Source organism: Pongo abelii, chromosome 7, assembly GCF_028885655.2.
Source record: "Pongo abelii isolate AG06213 chromosome 7, NHGRI_mPonAbe1-v2.0_pri, whole genome shotgun sequence".
Classification (NCBI taxonomy): Eukaryota; Metazoa; Chordata; class Mammalia; order Primates; family Hominidae; genus Pongo; species Pongo abelii.
The window spans coordinates 106,864,832-106,881,314 of NC_071992.2; the positions used below are offsets into that span (position 1 = coordinate 106,864,832).

Genomic DNA, 16,483 nt, shown 5'->3' on the forward strand with positions numbered 1-16,483 from the left:
TTTTAATTTCTGAAGTAGAGACTGATGTTGCTTTATAAGCCCCTGGACTGTTTCACCTAATGCCTTGGAAATAAGAGAAATAAGAAAAATTGATGTATCCAATGAGACAAAGAAAATCAGAAACATTGGTAGAGCTCTATGTCTTGAAGAGAGATGCCTTAGTGCAGAGTTTTTCCAGTCTCACTTGCAAGACCATCTTTATTATAAGATTGGCTAAGCTAATCTGATGATATTTTTAAAATCCATTTTTACCTAAATCCTTTTCTTCTGATCCCATGCTCACCAAGACATACTCAGATTCAATTTAGCTTTCCATAAATCTCCCTAGAAGTAAACAATATACCAGTTGTACCAATAAGAGGAACCCAGAATACAAGATGTCAAGATTTCTCATTATAAAATAATTGGTGTTCTGATTTTATAAACCAGTTTTACAAACTTGGTTAATACTATCTACCCCTGAGAGATTATCTCCTCTTGTGCTGACAAAAATCAGTTTGCAAACCATCCCTGAATTAAGGTAAATCATGAAGGTAGGTTTCTTTGGAGACATCTATCCTTAAAAATAAATATCTCTGCTCCATCAATCATTGTATTGACAAGTTGTAAGCTATTCCTTAAATTTCTGTGAATGCTAACTACTCCACCTAAAGGCAGTAGGACTAATTATCTAATGCTATGACACAATAAAGTCTATGGAGATAATTCTACACTATTGAAACAAGAATGTCATCAGAAAAAAAATCAAGTTTTAGTAGAGCTTTTTAAGTAGAGAAGAAAAAATGGAAAATGCCTAAGATTTGGGTTCTCCAAAGTTCTTCTAGACTGTTGTATTTAATTAACTATAAAATGGTATTCTAAAAATTAAAAAAAAACAATTTCTTGCCTCTGGAAATTTTAGCAGATGCACATTTCACTAAGTGTGTAACATCTACTTAAATGCAAGATCTAAAATCAAACTTGAAGATAAAATTGTACTTTGTCATGTCTGTACATATTAAAAACTTAAAATACTGATTATTTCAAATAATAGCATGTAAAAAGTACACCTACAAAAAGTTTTATACAGTGATTATCTATATGTTATTTCATTTCATTATAATCCTATAAGGAATAAGGCAAGTGTTATGATCATTATGTTATAAGTAAGGAAAATCAGACCAGAGGAGTTTGGTGACCAAGTCAAAAGTACACAGATAAGAAACAGCTGAGCTAGGTTTTGAAACTCAAGGCTACTATGTAAATTTGTGAAGGGTATGCATCTAAAGGGTTACCATTCACCACAGAAATGTTGTATATTTTCTAGCAGATAGCAAAGTATCTTAAAAAAAAGAAAACTTGTATTTTTCTATAATTTTTCATTCCTCGTCTAATTGTTGCAAAGGTGCCAAATGCGTAGTAGTGGACCTGTTGAACTCATTCATTTAACAAACACAGAGTGCTTATGACATGACAAGCACTGTGCTTTGTGTCAGGAAATACAAAGATGAACATGACATTCCAGTATCTGTTCTCAGAGACTCACAAACTAAAAGGCAGAAAAATAAAAGAGCAAATCATAATAAAATTTGAGAAGCTCTGTAATAAAAATATGCAGAAAGTACAATAAAAGGACTGAGTCAGGGTATCAAACTTGGCTTAGAAATGCCAGGAAAGGCTTTACATAGGAGATGATGCTTATACTGACTCTTGAAGGATCAGTAGGAGTTAGCCTGGCAAACTAATGAAAAATTAATGTTTATGGAATAAAGGAATAGCCTTGTACTGAAGAGCATAGGAAAATATGGCTAGTTCAGGAAATGGAAAAGGTTAAACAGAGGAGTAAAGCAGGATAAGCATCAAGTTTCTTATAATTTTATTCAAATCAAGTGTTCTTTGCAATGGCACAATTCCCCAATATGCATGCCCAGATTTTCTATTTAGACTTTTTGTATTTTTTCGAGACAGTGTCTTGCTCTGTCACCCAGGCTGGAGTGCAGTGCCACGATCATAGGTCACTGTAACCTTGAACTCCTGAGCTCAAGTCATCCTCCCAACTCAGCCTCCTGAGGAGCTAGGACTACAGGCATATACCACCATACCCAGCTACTTTTCAAAAGTTTTTGTAGAGACAAGATCTTGCTACATTGCCCAGGCTGGTCTCAAACTCCTGGGCTCAAGTGATCCTCCCACCTCAGCCTTCCAAAGTGCTAGGACTACAAGTGTGAGCATCCCATCTGGCCCTTTTATATTCTATAGCAAGAATGTTCCCAGCCTCTGTCACCCGTCTTAAACAAATGTATACCACTGAGACCAGGAAAGAGAATAAGAAAAGACAAATGCATATCACTCTCCATTCCTAGAATGAAAAGTTAAAGTGTGAGATTTCTAGGCAATATCAAAAGACAAAAGGTAAACAGGAAAAAAAATTACAATTCGTATCTTAAATGGTTTCACCTAAAAGAGCTCCCAGGAAACAATTTTAAAAAAAATAAAAAAGCCTATAGAAGAGAATGGGCAAAGGACAAGAAATGGTAACACAGAGGAGAGGAAATCCAAATGACTCTGAAACAGATCAAAATTAGCCACATATTCTTGATACTCTTTTCATCACGAGGTACATTCTGTATCTCCATCACTTAAATCTTGGCAAAATCTATGACTGCTCCTACCAATGTACATTTCAGAAGTGACACAGTGCTAGTTTCCAGTCCCAGATATTAAGAGACTGGCAACTTATATCTCCTGTCCCTTTGAACATTAGTCTTGGAACCCACATGTAGTGTTATAAGAAGCCCAAGCCACTTGAAAAGGCCATTTGTAGGTGCTCATTCCAGTTCATAGTACCAGCTGAGCTCCAAGCCAATGGCCAGTACTAATTGACAGCCATGTGAGTGAGCCATTTTCATCATCCAGTCCAGTCAAGCCTTTAAGTGATTCCTCTCCTCGATGCTATCTGACTGCAACTACATGACTATACTAAAGTGAGATAGGGCCAGCTGAGTCCAGTCATCCCAGGAGACCATGAAAGATAAAAATAAGCTATTGTTTTAAGCCAAAATTTTCAAATACTTTGTTATGAAGAAATAATGAAAAACAGGTTAAAGAAAGTTGTTCATAAAGAAAGATAATACCAGACAGAGCCATGGATTTACACAAAGAAATAAAAAGTTCTGGAAAGGCAATAAATGAAAGTAAAATAAAATTTTCTTTTAGTTTTTAAAGTTAAAAGATAACACAGAAAGAAAAAAAAACATTAGTAATGATTGTGTGTTTACAGTCCAAACAAAAGTAAAATTATCATCATAATAAGCACAAGAATGTAAGGGTGATCTCTACAAAAAAAGTTGCTAGATCTAATAATTGAGTTTAACAAAATCACTATACAAAATCAATTATTTTTCTAAACCCTAGCAACCAACTAGTAAAATTTAAAATTTACAAAAAATACCATTTACAATAGTATCGAAATATCTGAAACACTTATAAATTTTATAAATGATGTTCAAAAGCCCTATGCTGGAAAATACAAAGAATCAAGGGATATGTCATGTTAATAGATCATAAGATGTCAATTCTTCCCATATTAATCTATAAATTCAATCAAAATGCCAATAGACTTTTTGTAGAAAATGACAAGCTCACTTAAAATTTATATGCAAATGCAAAAGACCTAGAATTGTAAAGATAAATTTTAGAAACAAAGTTAGTGACCTTTCACAACCTGGTTTCAAGACATCATAAAGCTACAGTAGACTATAAAGTGTAATATTGACATAAAGATAGACATAAATCAACAGAACATAATAGTTTTGAAGTAAATTAATGCATGTATGATATACTGATTTTTCAATGAACTTTTGCAGTTCAATAATAAAAAGACAAACAACCCAAATAATAGAAATAGGCAAAAAGATATGAACAGACACTCCACCAAAAAAAAACTTTTTAAAGAAAGAAAAATGGAAAGAAAAACAGATGTCAAAGAAGTTCATGATAAGATGCCAAATCTCACTAAACATTAGGAAAATGTTAATTTAAAAACAATGAGATACCACTACTCACACACTAAAATGGCTAAAAATAAAAAGATTGACCATACTAATGTTGGCAAGGCTGTGAAGCATCTGGAGCTCCCTCATATTACTGATGAGAAGGTAAAATGGCACAACTACTTTGGAAAACATTTTATGATATCTTATAACGCTAAACAAACTTACTATACGATCTATCAATTCCACTCCTGGGTAGTATGTGTATTTCCACACAAAGATTTGTATATGATAGACTATAGTAGCATTATTCATAATATCCAAAAACTAGATACAATGCAATGTTTGTCAACTGATGAATAAACAAACTGTTGTATATTTAAAGTAGGACACTATTCCACATTAAAAAAAAACCAACTACTGATATATACAACATGAAAGGATCTCATAAACATAACGCTGAGCAAAAGAACCCAGCACCAAGGAATACACATTATATTTTTCATTTATATGAAACTCTAGAACAGTAAAAACTAACTTATCTATCATTAAAAGAAGCAGATCAGTGGATGTGTGGGGCAGGAAGGAGGGCAAGGGGTTAGTGTTAAGTGTAAGTGGTAAATTATTGCAAGGGGATATAAGGACATTTTGGAGGAAGATGGAAGATTTTCATTGTGGGGTTCATTACGTAGGATAAATATTTCTCAAAAGTCATTGAACAAATGAGTTCACTTTACTATATGTAAATTATACCTCAATAAAGGTGGTTTGAAAATATATCAAGTATCTCTAACATAGGTTCTAATAGCGTTTGCATTATAATTGAAGCAGCAGACAAAACTGTACGTTTAGAAGTAATTTAACGGATAATTTGATTTTTCTCTATAAAACTGCAATGTTAACATATTAATTTTTTACATATAAAGTGAAAGAAGGTCAATGGTTCCAAAAAGTAATGAATATTATTGTTGTATTTAATTAGGGAAATGTTAGCTGCTAGAACAAATAAAACATTTCTATGACTTATAGAAAACTCATAATAAAGCCAGAGTAATTAAGACATCATGATATTGATTATACAGAGATACAAAAATGATCACTAGAACAGAATAAAGAGCCCAGAACAGATATATCTATATTAAAAATTATTATATAATTAAGATTCCACTATAAATCAGTATGGAAAGGATGAATTATTCAATAAATTATGCTTTACAATCAGTTGCTTATAGGAGAAAAACTAGATTTCTATCTTACACCATCCAAAAAATCACCTTGAGGTAGACTACACACCTAAATATGAAAGCAAATCTTCAAAGCTTTTGGAAGAATATATAGAAAATATCTTTTAATTTTGGAAATGGGAAGACTTCTTAAAAGTGAAATCCTAAAGAAAAACATTGATAATATCACTACATTAATATTTAAAACTTTTAAACAAAAAATGCCACACAAAAAATGACTCTCTAGCAGACCATATTCCTGGAAAAGAAAATATTTTTATGCACATAAGAAAAATAATTAGAATCCAGAACATATTTTAAAGGCATATAAATCAAAAAGAATAAAATCCAGGAAAAATGGGATAATAATTTGAGTTGGCAATTCACAAAAGAGGAAATCCAAATGGTCAAACTAAACATATGAAAAGATGTTCTACTTCACAAGTAATAGAGAATTAAAAATTAAAACCAGCCAAAATATATAATTTCTCATCCACTGTCTCACCCAATGTTCAAGTCTGCCAATAGCAAGGTGAGGACGTAGAAAAATCAGAGCCCCTGTTCATACAAATTGCTTTGAAGAGTAATTTGGCAGTATCTAAAAGTTGAAATTAAGAATACTTAGTAATTCTACTCTAATTTTATGCCACAGAAAACTTCTCAAACATGTAAAAATGAAACATATAGATGGCAGTCACAATAGCATTTATTATAATATAGAAACAAGTGCCCATCAACAGAAAATGGAAAAAAATGTGGTATAGTCACATATATTAAAAGATTGTTCTATATCAGTTCATATTTAACTGCTTTATTCATTGTAAAGTTGCCTAATATTCCATTTACAAATATACTTATGGTTGTGCATGCATAGTCTATTCCTGGATAAGAAATAGTATCTAGAGGCCAGGCACAGTGGCTCACGCCTGTAATCCCAACACTTTGGGAGGCCAAGGCAGGCAGATCACCTGAGGTTGGAAGTTCAAGACCAGCCTGGCCAATATGGTGAAACCCCATCTGTACTAAAAATACACAAAAAAAAATTAGCTAGGTGTCGTGGCGGGTGCCTATAATCCCAGCTACTTGGGAGGCTGAAGCAGGAGAATCGCTTGACCCCTGGAGGCGGAGGTTGCAGTGAGTCGAGATCGTGCCATTGCACTCCAGCTTGGGCAACAAGAGTGAAACTCCGTCTCAAAAACAAAACAAAACAAAAAAGACACAGAGAGAAAGAAATAGCACCTAGGTAAGAAACTGGTACAGTGCATCTGGATAAGAAACTGGTGCAATGCTTACTTCTGATCAGAGGAAATAGGAGACTGGGACAGAGATTGGAGGGAAACTTTTCAATTAATGTCATTTTGTATACTTTGAATTTTAAACTTTGTGACTAATTTACTTAGTCAAAAAATTAAAATTTGTAATAAAATGTTAAAGCAAAGATGACAAAATCCTATTTACGTAAAACAAAACAATTATATTTATCATAGCAAAAGTACAAATATATTCATGGAAAAAATAAATTGAGGATAGTTACCTATGGGCAGGATGGGAAGGAAATATGATGGTAGAAGCATATATATAGAGAGTTTGTAACTATATGTGAAGTTGTTTTTCTTTAAACTTTTTTAAAGCAAATATAGCAAAATGTTTAGACTTAAAAATGCTGGGTGACAGATAAATGGGTGTTACATTATCTTTAACATATGTACATAAATTTTTATAAAGTATATAAAGCATAGTATCTGGCACATAATAGCCATCTAACACATGTTACTTTCCAATCTATAATATTTCTTTCTGTTACAATTTCTAAGACTTACTCTGCTAACTCCACTTTGTACGCACTGAGTGTTGCATGGATATTCACTCTGAAAGTTGAAAGGGAACACTGCTCCTGTTAGGAGAGGAAGAAAACAATTTCATATATCTATTATTTCAATAAATAACATAATCAACTAAAAAGCTTAAGTATCCAAGATATTCTTGGCACTGTTTTGAAATGTGTTCTGATAGTTCATTTATTCAACATTCATCCAACCTTATAAAATGTCAGATGCTGTGTTAAAAGGATGGACATACAAACATGAAAAGAGTTCAGAGATAAGAGTTCACAGTCTATTTTAAAAGACAAGTTCATATATAATGATTATAATACAATTTGATAAGCAGTATGCTTATTGAGAGATTTAGAGAAAGTACTAGGGCAAACGGAATAGGTTTGGGGTATCACATAGGTTTCACAACATGAAGTAATTAAATCTGAAACTGAATCTAAAAGAAAATGTAGTGATTCCTTTAGGGATCTGAGATGGCCAGGGAGTATGTAAGCCTGTTAAGAAACACCAAAATTAATTTCTGATTTACTAGACTTTTCTGCCTAATAATTCCCTACTCTGCTGTCTGGATCTTAAGAAGGTACAACTAAATAAGATACCAGGGCTACCTGCCCACCTTGCATCCCCTCTCATTCTCATTCTTCCATGTAACAACCTTGGAGAGAAATCAGTGAAAAATTGGATCTGCAGAGATGAAGTGGGGTGGAAGTTGCTGGAGAAAGCCTGGTCACAGAAAAGAGCTGCTGCAATTGTTTTACATTCTTTCCTTTAGGATAAAATTTGAGACTTGACCCTACACAACCGCTTCCACTACACCAGAAGTATACAGAATCAACATTACTCAGCTATGGTCCCAGAAGATCCATTAATTTCATTTATCTGACATAAGTCACAGGCATATTGACAGCAAACATAACCAAAGTGGAGATTATCATCTTCCTTGAAGGATCCAATGATGGGAAAATGAACACAGGATAGAAACTGGTGCCACTTCTACCTTTTTTGCTTCATTTGTAAATCAACAAAGTATCTATATTTTCCCATTTCTAAGTAGTAAGTTAATTCAGCTGAATACATAGACTAAGAAAAAGTTTAAAAAGTTATATGTGTATCACCTAAAGTAGACACAGAAGCCATTCTAGCAACAAGTAATGAACAGAATTAAAAGACTGATATTCCAATTTAGAAGTTAAATACCAGGTATTTCAGGAATTTCTCCAAAAGAATAGCTTCATGGGCAAAAGAAAAACATTTTAGAATTTTTAAAATAGATATTTTGAAATTAGACCTGTTCTAGTTCAAACACAGCCATAACCTCTATCAGAGCACGAGTATGACACAACTACTACAGAACCTTTAAGATTTATGCTCATCTTTTTTTTTTGGCATTTAGTTATGTACTTATTCTTTTAAAAGGTTAAATTCTCTCTCCAGCATGATTGCCCTGCAGTGATCATAATCACAGGGCACAATTTGTACTGGGAGTATCACTCTGACCAGAAGCCAGAAGCCTACAAAAATGAGACATGAGAAAAAACACACACACAAAAAGTTACTTTCAGTCAAGGGTTATTCTTCCTACTTTTGTTGGTCTGGTAGACTATAGACTGGTAGATAATTAAGAATCTTTTTCCTTCAGTAATACTTATAAACCCTTAGTTTTCATTATTTCTTTAAATATCCACCTGAAACAATTACTTTATATATTATTTAGCTTTTCAAATACTAATTAGTCATTAATACATTAATATTTAAAGAACTGTACAATCTATTACTCACCTGGGGGAGAAGTCAGATGACGAACAGGTCTTGCTGGTTGAAGCGGTTTACCAATTAATTTTTTGGTTTCCATTGTCACAAAGACCTTGAGGTTCCATACTAGATGACGAAAAAATACATTTTTATCTTTTGGACAAAATAATCAAGATGCTTTACATATATACAAATAACCACATCTTTTTTTTAAGATGCCTATTTTACAAGTTAAAGTGGAAAACACAAACACAAAAAAGCATTTAATATGCAATACTCAGACTCCTTTTATAGCGTGTCACAGTTAAACATTCCCTCTTTGAAACATTTTCTTTAACTTTACTGACTCTATATTTCTGTTTTTCTTTTCTTTTGAGGCAGTCTCACTCTGTCACCCACGCTGGACTGCAGTGGCACAATCATAGCTCACTTCAACTTAAAGCTCCTGGGCTCAAGAGATCCTCCTGCCTTAGCCTTCCAAATAGCTGGGATTACAGGCATGAACCACCATGCCCGGCTAATATATATTTTTTTAAAGATGGGGTCTCACTATGTTGCCCCGGCTATGATCTTTTGGTTTGTTTCCTATTTCTTCAATTGTCTCTTCTAACTTCCTTAGCTGATTCCTCTTCTTCTGTCTTTCTTCTGAATTTGGCTTTGGTCTTCTTAGCTAAAACTCATCTACGTTCATGGCTGCAACTTCCTATCTACATGGTAAATATGCCCTAATTTATACTTCCAGAATCTACTTCTCTTTTAAACTCCAGTTCTATTTTTCTAATTGTCTAATAATATTTCAATTTATATATTATCACAGGTACCTCAAATTCAACATATCTAAAATCTAATTAATAACTTTAACTCCTGTATTCCTTTAAAGTCATCACCAACTCCCTTGGACCACACTTGGTAAAACTGCCTTCAATTTGACGGGCTAAATTAGAGCCTCTGATTCCAAAATCAGTCTTTAATTTCTGTTCATGCTACTTCCAAAATATTAATGTTATTTTGTTTCACCATATATTTGGACATTCAGGTGTTTTGTCTATAGTTCCCTCACTATCTCTGCTGCTCTTCGTCCAAACAGCTATTTATCTGTCAAGACCAAGATCAAGCTCTTGCCACTTCCTTGGAAAATATCCCCCTGTCTCAACAGGTAAGGTTAAATAAAATAGTCTACCTGAAGTTCTCTAATAATAAAATAATAATAGCAATAATAATAATTCCTCCTTCCTTACATTCCTCCTCCACTGGTCCCTACTGTATTTTATCAGTTTTTCTAAAATATATCATAGTAAATATATTACATGTCTACTTATTGGACTATCAGTTAGTTGAGGCCACAAAAACCAGACCTTATTTATTTTTGTATTCTAGTATCTGCAACGTAGATTTATTAAATAAACTCTATAAATGTTAAGTACCTCGTCATTGCAACTAAAATCTGACACCTGTATGGGACACAAGATTTCCAAATTTTGATGCCCATCAAGACAAAGTCAAAAATAAAACTCCACTTGATTTTGCACCTGCTTATCCAGAAATAATTGTAACCATATGATATTAAGCAAATCATAAGTCTAAGTGCCTGTTTCACCAAGTATAAGATAGAGTTAGTAACCCTTTAAGTTCCCAGAAATGCTTTATCCTATTTTTAAAATATCTTTGGACATGTATAATTCAAATGCTAAAATTATAAACTTATAAACAACCTCTCAAAATTAGGAATGATAACTAAGCACCCAAAAGTTACTATTTGGAGATAAGCCAGCAAGTACTTCAAGTTAATACCAATCCAGCTTTGTAATGTGTCTGTTAACTAGTATTTCAATGTGGCAAAACTAATGCTCTCTAAACAAAACTAATACTCTCTGTACTTTTTGCGCAATACAATTGGATATAACAAGATGAAAAAAAAAGTTATAAGCACAAATAGAAAAAATACTTCAAATAAATAGTTATTAATATTTTCTGTGTGGAAGAGTATATTTAAAATAAGGACCAAAAAGCAACCTAATATACATTGCTTTATTTGATGTTTATCCTAGCTATTTTAGTTAAGACCCCAATACTAGTATGTAGTAACTTTCCATCCTGTTCCCCATATGAAACTAGTGAATCAGAATACAATAGAATAGAGTACTTTGGCACACACTTCGTTGTTTTTCATTGCTCAGCTGAAATTTAGTTGTAGGTTGTTAAGTCTTTTCCAATCGCTGAGCAAGGCAAATCCACAGTATTCAAACTAGGGATTTTCAAGAGTTGGGGATTACAGAACTCCATTACATGACTTTGCAACACAAGTAAATAAACAAAAAATCAAAGCTCTTTTGGTGCCACCTACCCTTCAATTTACAGTAGGAAAGATACAGCAATGGCTCCCTGTATATAAATCCACATCAGTTAAGGAAATTAGGAAAGATGGTGTCATTCAGTACTCTGTTTAATATATTTTTTTTTAAAGTAAACTATGCCTGCAGGGAAACGCTGACATTATAGGGGACAAGTTAGGAATTACAACGCATACTACATTCCACCATCATGTTATTAATGAAAAAGGTTAAGTATTTATAAAAAGTAATTATTATTGTAAAACTGATTCACGAGATTATAATTAAGGCAGAACTCCATAAACCAAAACCTAATTCTCAGTTTAGTTAAAAATAATAAAGACTTAGCTGCACTACAAAGTCATTATACAAAATACATTCAATCTTAAACTCTAATGCCTGCTTCATTCATGGAATGTAGAGATCAAAAAGTTTCCCTTGAAGCTACTGGTACTACCTAGAGTAGGCATGTATCATATCAACGATTCAAAGCACAGTTACAAAATAAACAGAATTCTGCCTACAACATTGGTTAGCAAGTAGTGGGCCTATCATAAGGTTGTAAAATGTAAATTTTAAAATGTAAATGTATAGTTTTGTGGTATAAATGTTTTTTATAGGATATTTTGATCCAATGTCTCCAAAAAACTTTCTATTAATACATGCTGAGAAATGGTTGCTGAACAGTTTTTTTCAAGACCACACGCATTTAACAAATCATCTTTAAAGACCAAGTTGTATGAATAGAATATTGGTAAATCAGTTAGTTATTTACAGTTGCTATTCTACATCTGGCAATACTAACTATATCTTAGGTTCCTTTTCTGTTTTAAAAAATTTACCTAAGTATGAATCTTCAGGCCTTATCAGTCCTGATATTACCAGTAAACCTAGAATTGTCTAAAACACAATGGGATAATAAGCAGATACACTGACCACTTTGGCCAAAATCTTATTAATGTTATTTTTTAATTAAGATGCCATTTTTAAGGTCCTACTACATACTAAATATAATTTCATTTAATTTTGAGCCATATATGAACTGTGGGAGAAAATTATTATTAGTCCCACTTTACAGATAAGAAACCTGAGGCTCAGAAAAATAAGAGACATACCCAAGTCCACACAGCTACTAAGTGCTAGATATTAGGATTTGACTACAAAGTTCACACCTTTACATCAAAACTTGCCTATTTGTTACATAAAAGAAAGATATCTGACTGTCCATTTATTTCATGTGGACACTGCGTGTATAGATTTAAAAATTAATGTGAAAAGTAACATTTATTTATAAGGCCATGAAGAATAAATTGGTATATGCTAATAATATCCATTTCTTCAATTTACCATTTTTCTTAGAATACTAAATAAATTAGGGAGTACTGTGCTTTCCTCACGCTACAGACATGGTATACTGCCATACTAATCATAGATCACAGCATATGAAATATACTATGCACTGTTTTTAGAATCTGAGTACTATACTTAAACTCCAATATAAATTCTAGTCTTCTTTGGAAAGTACTGATGCTTCCGCTGCCGTTGAGAAATAAGATCATATAAAGTGAAATGATGAAATCAAAAGACCATATTTGAATTTACCTTGTGTATATTTCCCATATGATAACCAGATAAAATTTCATCTCAGTTTCCAACTTCAAAACATTGCAAAGTTAGGATTCCTTGAAACCCAATACTGCTTGTAAATAAACTGCTCACACTGACAAAATGATAGATGAAGAGAAACATACAGGAAACATCGGGGAGTAAGAAATAAACCACCTATGACTCAAGTGGTGAAAGACATTTCACGTTCCACATGTCTGGTTGCACTATTAAGGAAAAATTAAAACGAAAATATCAAAAAACTAGAAGCTAGGAGAGTTCCAACATATCTTCCATTTCATGCCTTCTCTATATAACTAATTTATTTATTTATTTATTTATTTTGGTCTATTTGAGGGATTTCTCAAAACAAACACAATTTAACATTCGGATGGGCAAAAGCTGTCCAGGTAATAGGTGTCTGTGATTACTTTAGTCATGTAACTGTCCTTTCCGTAGCTTTGACTAAAACACCAGCAATGAAAACCTTGTGCCACCGGGTGTAGAGGGCAAATCGTCTTGAAAGCCTCCCACCGCCTGGCACCAGGTGCTGGGGCAGAGCCAAGGGGAGCTGTGTACTTAGCTCCTTTTTTGGCGATGGCTTTGGTCTCGGCCACTTGCCCCTCCGTCGGGCTCCCCCGGCTCCCTACACTTTCCTTCCCCTCATCCGACCCGCTCGCTCCCATCCCACTCCCATTCAGGGTCCACAGGGTACTGAAGGGGCCCTGAGAGATTTCCCGACCCGCCTCAGAGCTTCTCTCCCTCGCCTCAACTTTCCCGGGGTCGGGCCTGGGAGACGGCGCCCACCCGCCTCCTCCACACCACGGGGCCCGACTTCCGTCCCCCAGTGTCGCTCATCCTCCCCAGCCACTTACCGACTCAAGATCCACAGGGATTTCGGGGCAGCAGCGTCGCCGCGCTCAGCCCAGACGCGGAGGCCGAGCGCCCTGCTGCCCGTCGGGGAACTGCTCCTGCCGCTGGTCCGCTGGCTGACCGCGGTGGCGGCGGCGAGGGGCGAGGGGCGGGGGGCGAGGGGCGGGGGGGCGAGGGCCGGGGGGCGGGGCGGGAGGCGGCTCCAAGGGGCACGAGGCGGGCCCAGGGCGGGCGCGGGGCGTGGCCTCGGGCGCTGAGCCTCGAGAGCAGCCGCACGCCCGCCGGGGTAGAACCGTTAAAAGGGCGGCGCGCGCTTCCCCGGGCGAGCTGGGCGCGTGGGGTTGGAGCGGCACCGCTGGGAGCCGGTCGTCTAGGGCAGGCGGCCGCGAGTGAGGCGCTGACAGGCTAGCCCTCGACGGGGCGCGCCCGCGTGAACGGCCTTGGGGGCCCCAGACCGTGGCCCTGCTTGTGCGAAGACTGGGAGGCGCCAGGCGGGCAGCTTGCTGGGGCTTGGCGGCGGGTTCCAGGCAGCGTCTGTGAGGGAGGCCGCCTCTGTGAGGGAGGCCGCCTCTGTGAGGGAGGCCGCCTCTGTGAGGGAGGCCGCCTCTGTGAGGGAGGCCGCCTCTGTGAGGGAGGCCGCCTCTGTGAGGGAGGCCGCCGTCGTGCTGACGACTGAGTCCACCCCACTCCTGTCCCCCGTCAGAGCTGCTGGCAGGCCCTGCTTTCCTTTTGGTGCATTTAGTGGGTGCCGGGATTCGAGTTGGCAGGGAGGAAGATGTTTGAGACATGGTTTACCTCAGACCAGGGATACAGCGTTTCACACAGACTGCCATCCTGAAAGGAACAAAATGAATTAAGGCAACTCCATCCGAATCATTTCTTTTTAATCTTCACCTTCAATCCTTTTGCTAATTTTTCACTATCTTTGAGTGTCCCCAGAGGGGGACAGTCTGCTTGTTCTGAGGGACATGGAGGTGGCAGTCCCTCACGTCCCCAAGCACCAAAAGGACAGTTGAAAATGCACTGGCAAACACTCAACGGTTTTAAGTGGGGCACTATCAGGATTTACCATTTTGGAAGGTATAAAGTTTCACAAGCACTTCCATGTATAGTCAAGTTATTGCTAGCTGTCTCCGTGTAGAAATGGCTTCCAGAAACACTCCTACTATCCACTGAGACAACTCGCCTGGTATCAGAGACCTAGGGTCCAGGGTCAGAGATGGGTCATGATAAAAGGGCATCCCTTGGGGTGAGGCACCAGAAGTCTGCATAGTGGAATCAATATATTCCAACCACCAGATGTAGAAAATTTTAAGTGCAGGATGTGGTGCTCATCCATCTAGTCACAACAGAAGTTTTCTTCTTCAGGAATATACTTAACAATGCAGCATGTATAATTTTATATACATCTTACAATAAAATTACTTTGTGCATATCACTGTATGAAGTCAGTAGAAACTATTGTGACAAAAATGTAAATTGGAAGAATTCCAATTCAGATCAATATTAGTAATTTATTGAGAGGAAGAGAGAAATTAGAGTAGAATAGACAGACTCCTTGATTTTTTGATAATTGAGGAAGAAAAATGAACCATATAAACATCGAAACTTTTCAAAATGTCTTATTGATATGACATAAAATATTGGCATCTACAAGGATAATCTAGAATTCATACCTTTACAACAAGAACTTGACAACAAACAGGTTAATGACTTTTAGCAACTTAAAGATTAGTCACTGCCTGAGAAAACTTGAAGTGCCCTGAAATCACAGAGTTCACATAAGAACCTCATGAAGAGTTTCCCCAAATTTAGCAATACTAAAAATTGACATTATTACCAATTACAAATTGTGAAACTGCAATAACTTTTTTAAGCTTTCAGTAACAAAAAATACATGTTAACTAACTTTGCTTTGAAAAGAATACCACATTACTCATTATCACCAGGGAAAGTGCATTACAAAATTACTGTCAAATGATGAGGCAATAAAAAAAATGAAAACTAAAAATATAGGAAAAACATAGCAATGGTTCAGGTAGTTAATTTAAAATATCATTTTACTGAATTTCTAAAATATTTGTGGTATTTATCATCTTTTTAAAAATCTGTAATTTGTTGTCACTGATTTTCTTATTCTAAGTAAATATTTACTTTGGTCACGGCCCCCCCATCCCTGCTTCCTGCCCTGTCCTGGTCACTCAAAGAATTGGAGAATGGATTGAGAAAAAGCAACAGTGGAAATAGATATCCCAGTTAGAAGGAAAATAATTTATAATGTGTCTTACTAATTATAAGTAGAGGTTTTATTTAACTTATATTTTCATATTTTATTTAACTCCACTTTCACAGTACCTAGAACTACACACACACACATACAAACTGGTTACTTGATCTCATGGTATGTGCTGTCTAGCGAGGGTGCAGATGTGCAAACAGACAATTTCAACTCAGTAAGTTAATTGTTAAATCTGGGTGGTGCCACTGAAAGCCTGGCAACTCAGAAAGCTGAAGAGGTAGCATTATCTAACGTTTACCAAATGATTTCCTTGCCAACCTCCTGCCAATAGTCGCCTTTTATTCATTTATTCCTCAAACATTTACAAAGCATTTTATGAAGGATACACTAACAAACACACAACACAGATGCTCATAATTATTATAGGAATGTGTTAAAACAGTGGTCCCCAACATTGTTAGCACCAGGGGCTGGTTTTGTGGAAGACTGGAAGGGCGGGGTATGGTTTTGGGATGAAACTGTTTCACCTCAGATCATCAGGCATTAGATTCTTATAAGGGGCACACAACCTAGATCTCTCGCATGTGCAGTTTACAATAGGGTTCACACTCCTATGGGCCGCTGTTGATCTGACAGGTAGCAGAGCTCAGGCAGT

The 16,483-nt window shown here is 36.0% G+C and overlaps 1 protein-coding gene across 1 annotated transcript in view; it reads right to left on the reverse strand.

The window, feature by feature from the left end:
- C7H8orf88 (chromosome 7 C8orf88 homolog) overlaps window positions 1-14,113 on the reverse strand; it is a 28,087-nt gene extending 13,974 nt beyond the window's left edge. Inside the window, exons 1-3 of the mRNA XM_002819255.6 lie at window positions 13,592-14,113; window positions 8,809-8,907; window positions 7,015-7,088 (exon numbers count right to left, since the gene is read on the reverse strand). Of these exons, the coding sequence (XP_002819301.3) occupies window positions 7,015-7,088; window positions 8,809-8,881 (147 nt within the window). The 5' untranslated portion in view covers window positions 8,882-8,907; window positions 13,592-14,113. The remainder of the gene's footprint in view (window positions 1-7,014; window positions 7,089-8,808; window positions 8,908-13,591) is intronic.
- Between the last annotated feature and the right edge of the window lie 2,370 nt (window positions 14,114-16,483).